This window comes from Pituophis catenifer, unplaced genomic scaffold (genome assembly GCF_029215685.1).
Source record: "Pituophis catenifer annectens isolate HBS135680 unplaced genomic scaffold, rPitCat1.0.hap2 SCAF_3, whole genome shotgun sequence".
NCBI classification, from domain to species: domain Eukaryota; kingdom Metazoa; phylum Chordata; class Lepidosauria; order Squamata; family Colubridae; genus Pituophis; species Pituophis catenifer.
The window spans coordinates 181,057,474-181,069,355 of NW_027256883.1; the positions used below are offsets into that span (position 1 = coordinate 181,057,474).

The following is an 11,882-nucleotide window of genomic DNA, read 5'->3' on the forward strand; positions in this document are numbered from 1 at the left end:
TATTTATTGAAAGAATTTATTTTCCAAAGGGCTACAATTTTGTCAAATTCATTCTATATCAAATATCTGTACCACCTCATTAAAATTCTTTAAAACCTATTAGAAGGCTGATTATTAATGGTCCAGGAAATCTGTCAGTTTCTAAGATGCAAGTTTGCTGTTTATTTTTCTTTACTACCATAGCAAAGATGTGAATTTCAGTTTACTGCTTTTCTACTTATACTCCGCAAGTAGAGCCAAATGATGGAAACAATGTCTGGCCCTGTAAATTCCCATTTAAAAATACGAACATTTCCCAGATTATGTACAACCTGATTTACATACACTCAGCTTTACTGAACATTTTCTAAATGCATACAAATGTGAACTTTGCACAGAACACAAAATAGTATAGCATCCAGATGAACACGCAACCTGTAGTTATGCAAGGTTTTCCAGAACAGTACATAAATTGGGAATTGGCCACTGGACTCAATAGATTCAGTAGTTAGATACTGTGGTTTATGTTGCAGCCTTTAATCATGGTCAAAGCCTTCCTTGGGTGCAATATATAGTTAGCAACTAATTGCTTTCCTTGATATTTTAGTTAAAGAATTGCGATACCTACAAAGGAATTTTTTATTACAAAAGTGTAATTTAATTTATCTCTGTTGTCATCCTATAATCTTAAATTACTAAAAGTCTATATTCAATTATATTGGCTGTGAGTTAAGTCTTTCCTAGCTTCTCTCAGCAGTGTCAAAGTATGAAAACTGCAGGAGTCCACACACCAGTCAAGAGAGCAAAGGTCAATTTTGTTGAAAGAGGCTATGCAATAGGCAGCAGTTGAAGGCTAAGTATGTAATATTTTTCATTTACCCCCCAGCTTACCCCATTCTTTTATCTATGTGTGTCATGCATAAGCTACACAGAGAACAGGTGACTCAGACTCAGTCTGATCACTTACAGCACAAGTATCATCACTTCAAATGGAAGATACAAGGCAATTCTGCTAAGGAATACATATACAGCAATGAGAGTTTTTATCATTTTAGTGTATGTTCAAGATAGCCAACTACGGTACATTAATTTGGTAGAGGATTGATAAAGCAAAAACTGCGGTCTAACGTGACTTCAATTTGATACAGCTCTTGTTGTTTCAAGTCCACCTCAGTGTCCATACCAATTATTTCAAGGATTAAGGTTTATTAAAGCTTTAACCTGACTGTGTTGCTATCATAAAAGTTCTCCAATTCCAAATTATATAACTGCAAGTTCTTTTTTTAGCAACAACAAAGATTGTATCCTTGGCTTTAAGATTGGAGCAATATATTTTGATATTAAAAGATAAGCATGAAGGCATCAGAAAAAACCGTTTCAATTTAAATATATTTTTCCTGATAAAGACTTTCATTAAAGAACAGATGAGAGTTCTCTTTGGCTTTTCAGTGACTTCACATATGGACAAGCCGGATTCTATTTACGTAACTTCCTAGAAATCTTACTTACTGAATGTTTGGCTTTGCTGAAATATTCCATAGATTCTTTCAGCCCCTTAAAATATTATGTTCTGGATACAGAATGATGCATGATAGTAACATGCTACATTGATCTGGTCTTGCTGGCTTTGTGAAAGTTATCTTGAAAACTTCCAGACTGAAACCACACAAATGCCAGCCACTTCTGAACAGAAAAAAACCAGCATTCTTCAGGAAGTATTCTAGTGAATACTGGAAAAAAATAATTCGTTTCCTTATTGTGATTGCATGTATGTATTAAGTTCCAAAATTACCTCATGAATTAATGAAAGCAAAAGAACGCATTAACAAAACAAAGGGACATATTGTTTTTTTTTTCTTGTTCAAGTCTGGCTTGCCAAAGGGAAGGGAATTTAGAATAACATAATTTTGAAACTATGACTGTGGTAGAGAACTTCTTCTTGGACTGGAAGAATTTGCTTTAGTGAGCAGTCAAGATCACAATTTGGCATTTCACACCTGCAGTGTTCCTGGAGCACATCATGTCAAGCTATAAAAGGGAAAAGAAATTATTAGCAAAAAATATACTTGAAGGGTTCCAGTTTTAGTTTCATGCTTGATCTATAAAATCAGAAAAAATCCAATTGAAAACCCGTATCCCAAACTAAAACTAAGTGAGATGCATATAAAAATATCAAGTCTCAAAATTAGGAGAGAGCCATTCTGCACACAGAAATGGTAGTTATCAGTGCAGTACTTGTGGTCCTCACTTGATGGCTGCCCTATTTAGCAACCGTTCGAAGTTATGACAGCACTGGAAAAGTTGAACTCTGTGGTTAAATAATTAAGATTTCAGTACCTTTCAACCAGAGAGTTATTTAACTGTCATAGCTTTCCACAATCTAGTATTTGCCATTTGCGCACTTCACAGCCAGCTTTTGAGTCAATGGAGAAGCTGGCAGTAAAAATCACAAGTTGCAATCGTGCAATGTCTCACTTAACAATCACATCATTTAGCAATAGAACTGTTGATCCCAATTTTGATTATTAAGTTAGGACTACTTGTAATAATAATAATAATAATAATAATAATAATAATAATAATAATAATAATAATAATAATGCTGAACTATTTCTATCCAGTTGACCTGACATATCATATTAATGCAATTTCCCAATTGGTTTTTCGCCTTTACCAGCGATTAAACACTATGTGCTCTTCTTGGGAGCAGGTACAAGCAGGTGGAAGAGGGGGAAACCCATTTACATATTATTAATGAGAAAGTAGTCTTATACATCTTCTCAGAGTGCTGAATCCCTTGGGATTTCCAGAATATTAGAAACATAAGACTGAAGAAAGCCATTGCTAGTATAGTTATGTTCTGGCTACTATCAATTGCTAATAATTTTTGAAAGTAGATTAATGTCTGACTTACCTGTCAATCAAAGAATCTCTCATGGTGGTAGCAATGGTACTTGGCTGTGCTTCATTAAGTTTGAAGACACTCTCAATAACAGATAGTTCTGTGCTGGTTGTGTCCAGACCACAGAAGGCACACCAGTCATTCACAACCATTCCAGCTGCAATCACCTCACTGCCACGATTAACAGTTCCAGCCTGATAAGAAAGATAGCTAGTGTCTTAAGAACTTCTTTCTCATGGGTATTATCAGCTCTTCTTGCTTAAGATTGCATGAATATAAACCTTATTTGTAACTATTTAATAGATCAGAGGGCCAGGCCTTTTGTAGGCATGCACGATATTCCTGATGTTCAACATTGGCAGTTTTCTCCATTTTCTAAACCATGCATTCTAGCTTAGTGTTATGAACACAACCACTCTAGCTTATTCAATAGATCATGGTTAGAAATCATAGCTCAGCAAAATGTGTGAACCACAATTACCATCATTCCCACTGGATGATCTCATATGCTATTAAATACAAGTAACACAACTATACCAGAAGTATTTCTCAATGTCTCCACACTGGCATTGTTCATCTAAATTTTCACTGCTCCTAATTTTATGGTTCATTTAGGATTACGCTTCAATACGTTATGCATATTGGGAAATAATTGTTTTGCCGTCTATTTCTTTATACTGAGAGGATCACATAACACTATTTAAACCAAAAAGAAGTTGAAGAAAAATATTGAAACAATTAGAAACACCATAGAAAGAGATCTCCTGCATTGAGTTACAGTGTCTATGGAGATTCTGCCATCCAGGTCATGATTGTCCCAAAGGTACTTTTTCAAGAGGCAACTGGACTTTCTGGTTTTTCTTTGAAGACTTTTCATTTCTCATCCAAGAAGTTTCTTCAGCTCTAAGTTACAGCTCAGTTACAGTGGCATATAGATGGATGAAACTGTGGATGAGTATATTCCCAAGTCATAAGATGTTAAAATTCTATAATTTGGCTCAAAATATAGTTTAAAGTAACTGAACATTCTAAGATTTGAAAAGAAAGAACATTTACCACAAGAGGAACTTGCAACAATGAGGAAAGCTCATCCTGATCTTCTATAGATGTCTTAGGGTGTACCAATCCTCCCTGGTTGCTGAATGTGCAGTAACTTCCCACAAGTACTTGGTCTGCTATTGTCTGTCTGAATACTTCGACTTTTAATACATCAGCTAAAATCTCTTCTGTCTCCTGTGGAATAAAATTAGGGTTGTTAGAACACATTTGTCTGATTTTAAGTGATCATAAAAACTAATTGAAATGCCTATTTAGTGACAGCACTGATTAGCTGTCAACTAAATCTTGTAAACCTATTTCAAACAGATTTTCTATCTTTAGATTGCTAAAACATGGAAGTATTTTAAAGTTCCAGCAACTGACAACTATATTGAAGCTCGATATCCTTCAAGTTGCATTCATTCCGAAGTCTGACATTTCTTCAGTTCTTTGCACCAGCCAAGTGCTATAACAATCTGAAGACAGGATGTCAAAATATAAATATTGGGCATCTGACATTAAAGGCACATCTAGGAAGTCCTTAAATGAAATTTAAGTAACTCCCAAACTTTCATTTTTTATTCTATTATTTATTATATAAGTCCTATTTCTAGGACTTGTGCCCAAAATCATCACACTTGAATTAATTGTACAATCCATTTTCACCCTGGCTCAAATACTAAATACTTTGATACTGCTTATGAAAACTATTCCATTATTAGGATCAGTCATGCTTGTACTTGTTGGTCTACTTGTGCAATTTTTTCCAGCTGTACTTTTTCCAATAACCCATGAGTGTCAAACTGATGTATCGTGCTGCTTTTTGCCTTTGCGGAGCCGAGTTGGGAGTGACCTGCACATGATGCATCCGGCCCATGGTCTGCCAGTTTGACACCCCTGCAGTAACCTAACAATGGATACAACCTTCCGGCCACTTCCTTCCAGCTCAAGTATTCAAGAGAATTAAGAGCAAGGTCACTAATCTAAAGAATATAATCACTTCTCCAAAAAGGATTTCTTAAAAAAAGAAGCTACCTTCCATAAAACGATTCATCCATATGTATTTACATATGCAGATGTGTTTACATTCAGCTATTTTGTATTGATTGCATACTCCTGATGTCTGATACCTAATAATTCAAAGATCAAATAATCATGTAATCACATACAGAGACTGAGAAAATATCCAACAGGGCATGTCAGTAAAGGTAAGAGACAGAAGATTTCCATTTCCCACTTTTTATTTCCCAATTCTTTTATTCATGTTCTTACAAGTTTTTTTCTGGTATCATAAAACTTATAGCAACATTATTTACCTGGTTAGGTAATAATTACGAGCTTCTTGGAGACCGTATGCGCAGGATTTGCCTTCACACCTGCTAGTGGGACACTTCAACTACATTAGTCCTCTTTATTCACTTTAAAAGTGAGGCTGAGTGAGCAGAATAATTGCAGACTTCAGCAAAGGGTGGAGTTGAGTCCAGCGTTGATAGAGCTTACCTACAAGTCCAAACTTGCCTCCTGCAAGGCCTTGCAAAGTGCCAGTAGTTGCCTGAGCTGGATGTACCCTTCCTCCTGTAGGAGTGGCTCCAGCATCCACCCAGAGAGCCTATTGAACAATAAGGTCTTCAGAAGCACTTCCAATGTGAGCTGCAGAGCACGCACTGCACCTCTGGAAAGCCCCCGTCCCTCTATTTTGTCCAGTTCTGTCGCCATCCCAAATGGCACCCACACACAGCCACTACCTTCACCAGGGAACCGTAGCCTCTGCTGCCTTGCCTAGCAACAGAACATGCTGCATCTCGCCATTCCATCCCACTGCACTCTGCACAATCTGCAGGCTATTGCTCCTTGTGCTATGGCAAATGTAGCTGTTCTGCAGAACCCTACTGGTTCTGTCCTGCTGCTTCCTCCTGACTGGGCCAGGCAAGTTCCCATCTGCAGATGAAGTTCTGCCACCCTGCTGTGCTTGCTGCACATGATCTGGGCCCAGCACCTGGATCCAAACCATCAGCAGAAGGAACACAGCAAAGGTCAGTTGGAATGGGAGGCAACAGAGAGGTGGCATAGTGCAGGACAGTCAAACAACAAAGATAGTGGGAGAAAGGCAAACGAAGAAAGTTGAAGCAAAGGCAGTTTTGCACAGGGCAGAAGAATGTGACCTTGGGACACTGCGAAGATTGTAAATGTGGGACAGTCATCAACTGCCCAACTTTCAAATGACCATGGGGGTGTTGCAATGGTGAAACCTTGAGGACCAGTCTTAATTATCGTTCATTCAGCGCCATCATAACTTTGAATGGTCGCTGAATATGTCAAACAAAGACATATAGCAAATGCTCAACAAAAAATATTAAACTGTTGTTCAAGTTTAATTACTGCAAATATAATGTTTAGTACTAGGATTTATTTTTATACTTACTCTGTCAATGTCTGGGTGGGCAAGTGCTACGTAGTCATTGCATGCAGTGACATTGCCCAATGCAGAAAGACGTTCTTCCACCCTCTGGATTCGCACTGAGTCAGGAAGGCAGTTTCGCATATGCTGAAGTTCCTGATCAGTTGTATTGTTTGGGACTAGTAAACCATGCCGGTTACCTAAAATATAGGGGAAAAAAAAAAAAACTGCCTTCAATTCCTATCTCCAACATTTTATGTCATAAAATAATATCTCAGGACATGATGAATCTAATCAATGTTCTTTAACAGCATCTGACCTTTAATAAAGTACTGCTAGAGTTGGTCTTCTAACAAAATACATCTGCAGCACAAATGCAAGCATATATTTTTTTAAAAAGAACAATATTCTGCTTACCTATCACCTCTCTCAATTCCACTATCACTGTTAGGCATAAAATTGAATTTAATAAAAGTATTGTCAGCATTCCAGAAAAACCTCTGCTCCAATTAAAAACTCTGAGATAAGCATTTTCTCAAAGTTCCATTTATTAGAGTAGGTATACTGGCACATCTTGGGAAAACCCAAATCTGAGAGTTCCAGGTTTTCTCTCAGTAAATCAAAACTCCCCAAACTATCCCCTCACTCATCAGTCGATCACATGCTCCAATCACCATGTGTCCCATCTCGAGACAGCATTCCAACCCTCCTTCTCCAGATGCAGGCTTGTCCTGACCTTGACCGACGGGAAGAATGCTATTTTGTCTAAATGCAAACTCTCAATTAAATCCCCCCTTCTACTTTCCCACACGTGAGAAGGTGGCAGCTTGGAAGCTTCTGGCCTAATATGGCTTCCAAAGCTGACAAGTATTATAGCTCAACAACAGATAGTAAATGGGAGTGGGCAACCGTAATAAATTTAAATAAAGATGATTAATCAGTTTTATATTATAAAACACATTTCTATTAGTACCTCTTACAATAGATTAATATAAGATTTTGAAAATAAATAAGGCAGTGATGAGAACATCCATCCCATCCTCCCAATTTAGTCTCTGTAGGCACTTAGATAATAAGTTTTTCCATCTTCCCAGAAACTGTAGTAATTGATGCAATGAGAACCCGTAGATATATGAATAGACACCCCCCCTTAACATAAAAAGATTGTTGAATACAATCCCATATTAATGTTAATATTTCAATTCCAGAGCTTGTATAATTTCTAATGGTAAGCAAAAACATTTAACCTTTAACCTTTTTCTAATGATCTCATTCAAGCTACTGCGATAAACATGCGCTGAACTCAACAGTAGTTGAGTTCTGTGGTCCACCCCGGATGTGCGGATCTGGATGGGGAGAAACAGACTCAGGCTCAACTCATCCAAGACCGAGTGGCTGTGGTTTCCGACATCCCGATATAGTCAGTTGGTGCCATCACTGACTATTCGGGGCAAGTCATTGGCCCCCACGGAGAGGGTTCGCAACTTGGGTGTCCTCCTGGACTCACGGCTGTCTTTGGAAGAGCACATGACGGCCGTGGCCAGGGGGACTTTTTATCAGGTCCGCCTGATTCGCCAGTTACGTCCCTTTCTGGATCGGGACTCGTTAAATACGGTCACTCATGCTCTTGTTACTTCCCGCCTGGACTACTGCAATGCTCTCTACATGGGGCTCCCCTTGAGGAGCACCCAGAGGCTCCAGCTGGTCCAGAATGAGGCCGTGTGGGTGGTTATGGGAGCGACGTGGCGCTCCCATGTGACCCCCCTCCTGCGCAAGCTGCACTGGCTCCCGGTGGTCTTCCGTGTGCGCTTCAAGGTTTTGGTTACCACCTTTAGAGCGCTCCATGGCATCGGACCGGGGTATTTACGAGACCGCCTTCTGCTACCAATCGCCTCTCACCAACCAGTATGCTCCCATAGAGAGGGGCTTCTCAGGGTGCCGTTGGCCAAACAGTGTCGACTGGCGGCCCCCAGGGGGAGAGCCTTCTCTGTGGGGGCACCTACCATCTGGAATGAGCTCCCCCCAGAGATACGGAGGATCCCGGACCTGCACACGTTTCGTCATGCTCTCAAAACTTTTTTATTTCAGCAGGCTGGCCTGGCCTAACTCTCCTCTTTTAAATTTTTAATTCGTGTGATTTTATAAATTGGGTGTTTTAATCTATGTTTCGGCCAAAATATTTAATAATTTTAAGGGATTTTTTAAATATTTGTATTATCTGTATTTTATCTTGGCTGTTCACCGCCCTGAGTCCTTCGGGAGTAGGGCGGTATAGAAATTGGATTAATAAATAAATTAAATAAATAAATAAACAGTACGTTTAGGCCAGGGTTGAAATGCTCCCGATTCGGACCGGATCGCCTGATCCAGTAGCGATGGCGGCGGGTGGTTCGGAGAACCGGTAACAAAAATCCCTGTGCCCCCACCACCACCACCATGCCCAGCTGAGCCGCAGGATCATCAGAGGCTTTTTTTTTTTTTACTTTTAAAAGCATTTTTTCTACAACCTTCCGACAAAAAAATGCTTTTAAAAGTAAAAAAAAAAAAAAGCCTCTGATGATCGCGTGGCTCAGCTGGGATAGTCAGAGGCTTTTCAAAGCATTTTTTTCTGCAACCTCTTGGCCGAAGAGGTGGTAAAAAAATGCTTTGAAAAGTTAAAAAAAAAAAAGTTGGCCACGCCCACCATCACATTAACCCCCCCCAAGCCATGCCCACAGAACCGGTAGAAACAAATTTTGCATTTCACCCCTGATTTAGGCTTTATAAATGAAGGGTGCAATAGCAGCTTGTGTTCCTTTTCTGAAATATTACAAACTACATAGTCAAACTGCTTGTCACAATATATTAAGGGATGAGAATTCTGCATTTTAAGGGAAACTCAAAATAATTTATATGAAAAAAGCACCTCACCCACACACATTCTGCCAATGATTCGACATCCAGCAATAGAAGCATGAATTACAGGAATAGTGTCAGAAAGCTCTCCTTCGAACACACTAAAATACAATAGAATAAGATTTAAACATGCAAGGAAGCTTCAAAGGCTACATTTTCAAAAAGTTTAATAAAGGAACAATATGCAGAGTAGTAGTCTCACTGGCATCTTGTGACCTAACCTATTCAGTACAGGTAGTCCTCGACTTACAACAGTTCATTTAGTGATGGTTCAAAGTTACAACGGTATTGGAAAAAGTGACATAACGATTTTTCACACTTATGACCATTGGTCATGTGATTTAAATTCAAATGCTTGACAACTGACTCACATTTATGACTGTTGCAGTGTCCTGGAGTCATGTGACCTTTAGTGATCTTCTGACAAGCAAAGTCAATGTGACGAAACCAGATTCGCTTAACAACGGCAGTGATTCACTTAACAAAGGTGGCAAGAAAAGTTGTAAAGTAGGCCAAAACCCACTTAACAAACTTCCCATTTAATCACGTAAATTTTGGGTTCGATTGTGGCCGTAAGTTGAGGACTACCTGTATAGCTCAAGTAAAAGAGCTGATCACCTGTGCTGATCCCTGATATAACCGTCAATATTGGAGGGAGGTTGGAAAGTCCCACATCGGAATCTCCTCTCACCCACGGGTGTCACTGGGCCATTTTTGTCTGCTTCGTTTTGCCCAACCCAACCTGTCTCAAAAGACGCTGAAAGTAATAATCACAGAAGGGGGGGGAGGCCCAATCGTGCTCTTTCGGTATAAAGGAAGACCCTTACAGCCTTTCCCACTTATTCTTGCTTGAATTTATTGATTATTATCGGATAATCAAAGCAAATCCCGGCTAAGACCTGGAGGGGAAGAAGAGAAAAGAGGTCGAGAGTCTCTATAATGACCTGTAGAAGCCCTCGGAGCCTCCAATGGCCACCAGACAGTAGGCGTTGGTGAGCTTCGCGAAGCAGCCGATCTCATTGTTGTTCTCGAAGCTCGCCCGGACCGCCATAACCGTCAAAGGACCGGCAAAAAAAACAGGAGGAAAAGGCAGAAAACGAGTCGACGCTCCGACACACGAGGACGGGCCTCTATCACCGCAGCCCGGAAACGGACAGTGACGTTATTCCGTTTGTGATGTCATCTCTCCTGGATTGATGCTGATTGGACGATTGCAACCGGGCCTTGGCTCTCGTTTTTTTTTTCTCTCTCTCTCTCTCTGTTCCCGGAAACTTCCGCCCACCAAACTGCGAAAAGATGCGGGAGGGAGAAGGGGGGGGCGGTTTATGAGGGAGGGCGGCGGATTTGGATTGCGAAACTGCGGGCGCCGCTGGATGAGAGCAAAGAGACGGAGCCTTTTTACTCCACCTGTAGAGGGAGAGACGGTCCGCCTTTTGGCTCCTCTCAGAGACTACGGGCGCAGACGGCCAAAATGAGGATTAGATTTTGTCACATATACATACACACCATATACAGAGACATCATAGAGATGAGAGAGAGAGAGAGAGAATGTAAATGTTTGCAAATATGTATTTATTTGTTCAACTATTTAACCGCACAACTCCCTCATTTTTAATACACACACACACACATATATGAAACAACATAGACAGACAGACAGACATAGATACAGATATGTTTGTGTGTGCATGTACACATGTGTATAAAATAAATGTATACGCCCAGACCCTTATATATTGATTTATATTTATGTATTAGTCAATGTGTGTGCGTGTAATATTAGGTATGTTCATCACCTTGTTCTTTATAAATTAAAGGCAGATATAAATAAAGGTCAGCTCAAGGTGGTATTTCCTATTTCCCCCGCATCCTGTGAAATGGGCTGAGCTGAGAAAGAGAGACTGGCCTGAAGTCACATAGCACTCCTAAACTGCCACCCCCATTAATCTCTGCTGGATCCTTACATGCACAGTGGCCATCGCTGCCTCTGTCCTTCTGGAACAGCCTCTTAGTGGGGAAACTGACGGGTTTTCTAATGGGAGAAGCAGATAGCCTTTTAGTGAATTCTGCTAGGAGAATTGCTGATACCAGCAGTAGCAATAAGGTGGAAGAAGGGAAAAGGATATTAATAGAGAGGAAAATGTTTTTGTATTCTGGTTGGTAGTGCCTCACCACCTGGGAACTATATGCTAGATCAGTGATAGTGAACCTTTTCGGCACCGAGTGCCCAAACCAGAACATGTATGCTTGTATGTGCATGTGTGCACATGCACTGGAGTGTCACAAATCCAAAGACCCGTTTTTGGGCCATTTCCCAAAAAACAGCCAAAAAACGCCTGGAAAACAGCCTTGAAAATGGGCAAAAAACAGGTATGTGCACGCTAGCCAGCTGGTCTTTGGATTTCCGACACTCCGGTGCACGGCCTGTTATGGGAGCACTTTTTGGGCCGTTTTCCAGCAGTTTTCCGGCACTCCGGCACCTGTGAAGATCATGCACTCTGAAACCAGAAGAGCAGCTGGCAGTGGTGCGCGTGCCCACAGAAAGAGCTCTGCATGCCACCTCTGGCACGCGTGCCACAGGTTCGCCATCACAGTGCTAGGTCAAAGAGTGAATCCTGTGTTTCTGATGAAAACTTAAGGTACTGTTTTGGAAGTGAAACTTCATCATTA

The 11,882-nt window shown here is 40.4% G+C and overlaps 1 protein-coding gene across 2 annotated transcripts; it reads right to left on the minus strand.

The window, feature by feature from the left end:
• On the minus strand, nucleotides 1-10,351 carry EIF6 (eukaryotic translation initiation factor 6). 2 transcript variants are annotated; one of them, XM_070939920.1, is made up of 6 exons: nucleotides 10,157-10,351; nucleotides 9,228-9,313; nucleotides 6,342-6,517; nucleotides 3,938-4,114; nucleotides 2,894-3,075; nucleotides 1-2,007 (listed from the first exon to the last, which is right to left on the minus strand). In XM_070939920.1, the coding sequence occupies exons 1-6, from the start codon at nucleotides 10,261-10,263 to the stop codon at nucleotides 1,998-2,000; spliced, it is 738 nt and encodes a 245-aa protein (XP_070796021.1). In that variant the 5' UTR covers nucleotides 10,264-10,351; the 3' UTR covers nucleotides 1-1,997. The 2 variants fall into 2 exon arrangements, with proteins under 2 accessions (XP_070796021.1, XP_070796022.1); XM_070939921.1 differs by lacking the exon at nucleotides 9,228-9,313 and having other exon boundaries at nucleotides 10,157-10,320.
• Nucleotides 10,352-11,882: the final 1,531 nt, after the last annotated feature.

Coding starts and splice junctions, on each gene's coding strand:
- EIF6 (XM_070939920.1), bottom strand. CDS start 10,263: ATGGCGGTCCGGGCGAGCTTCGAGAACAACAATGAGATCGGCTGCTTC. Junction 6,518..9,227: donor CATTGGCAGAATGTGTGTGG/GTGAGGTGCTTT, acceptor CCTATATTTTAG/GTAACCGGCATGGTTTACTA. Junction 3,076..3,937: donor TGTTGCAAGTTCCTCTTGTG/GTAAATGTTCTT, acceptor CTTTCTTATCAG/GCTGGAACTGTTAATCGTGG.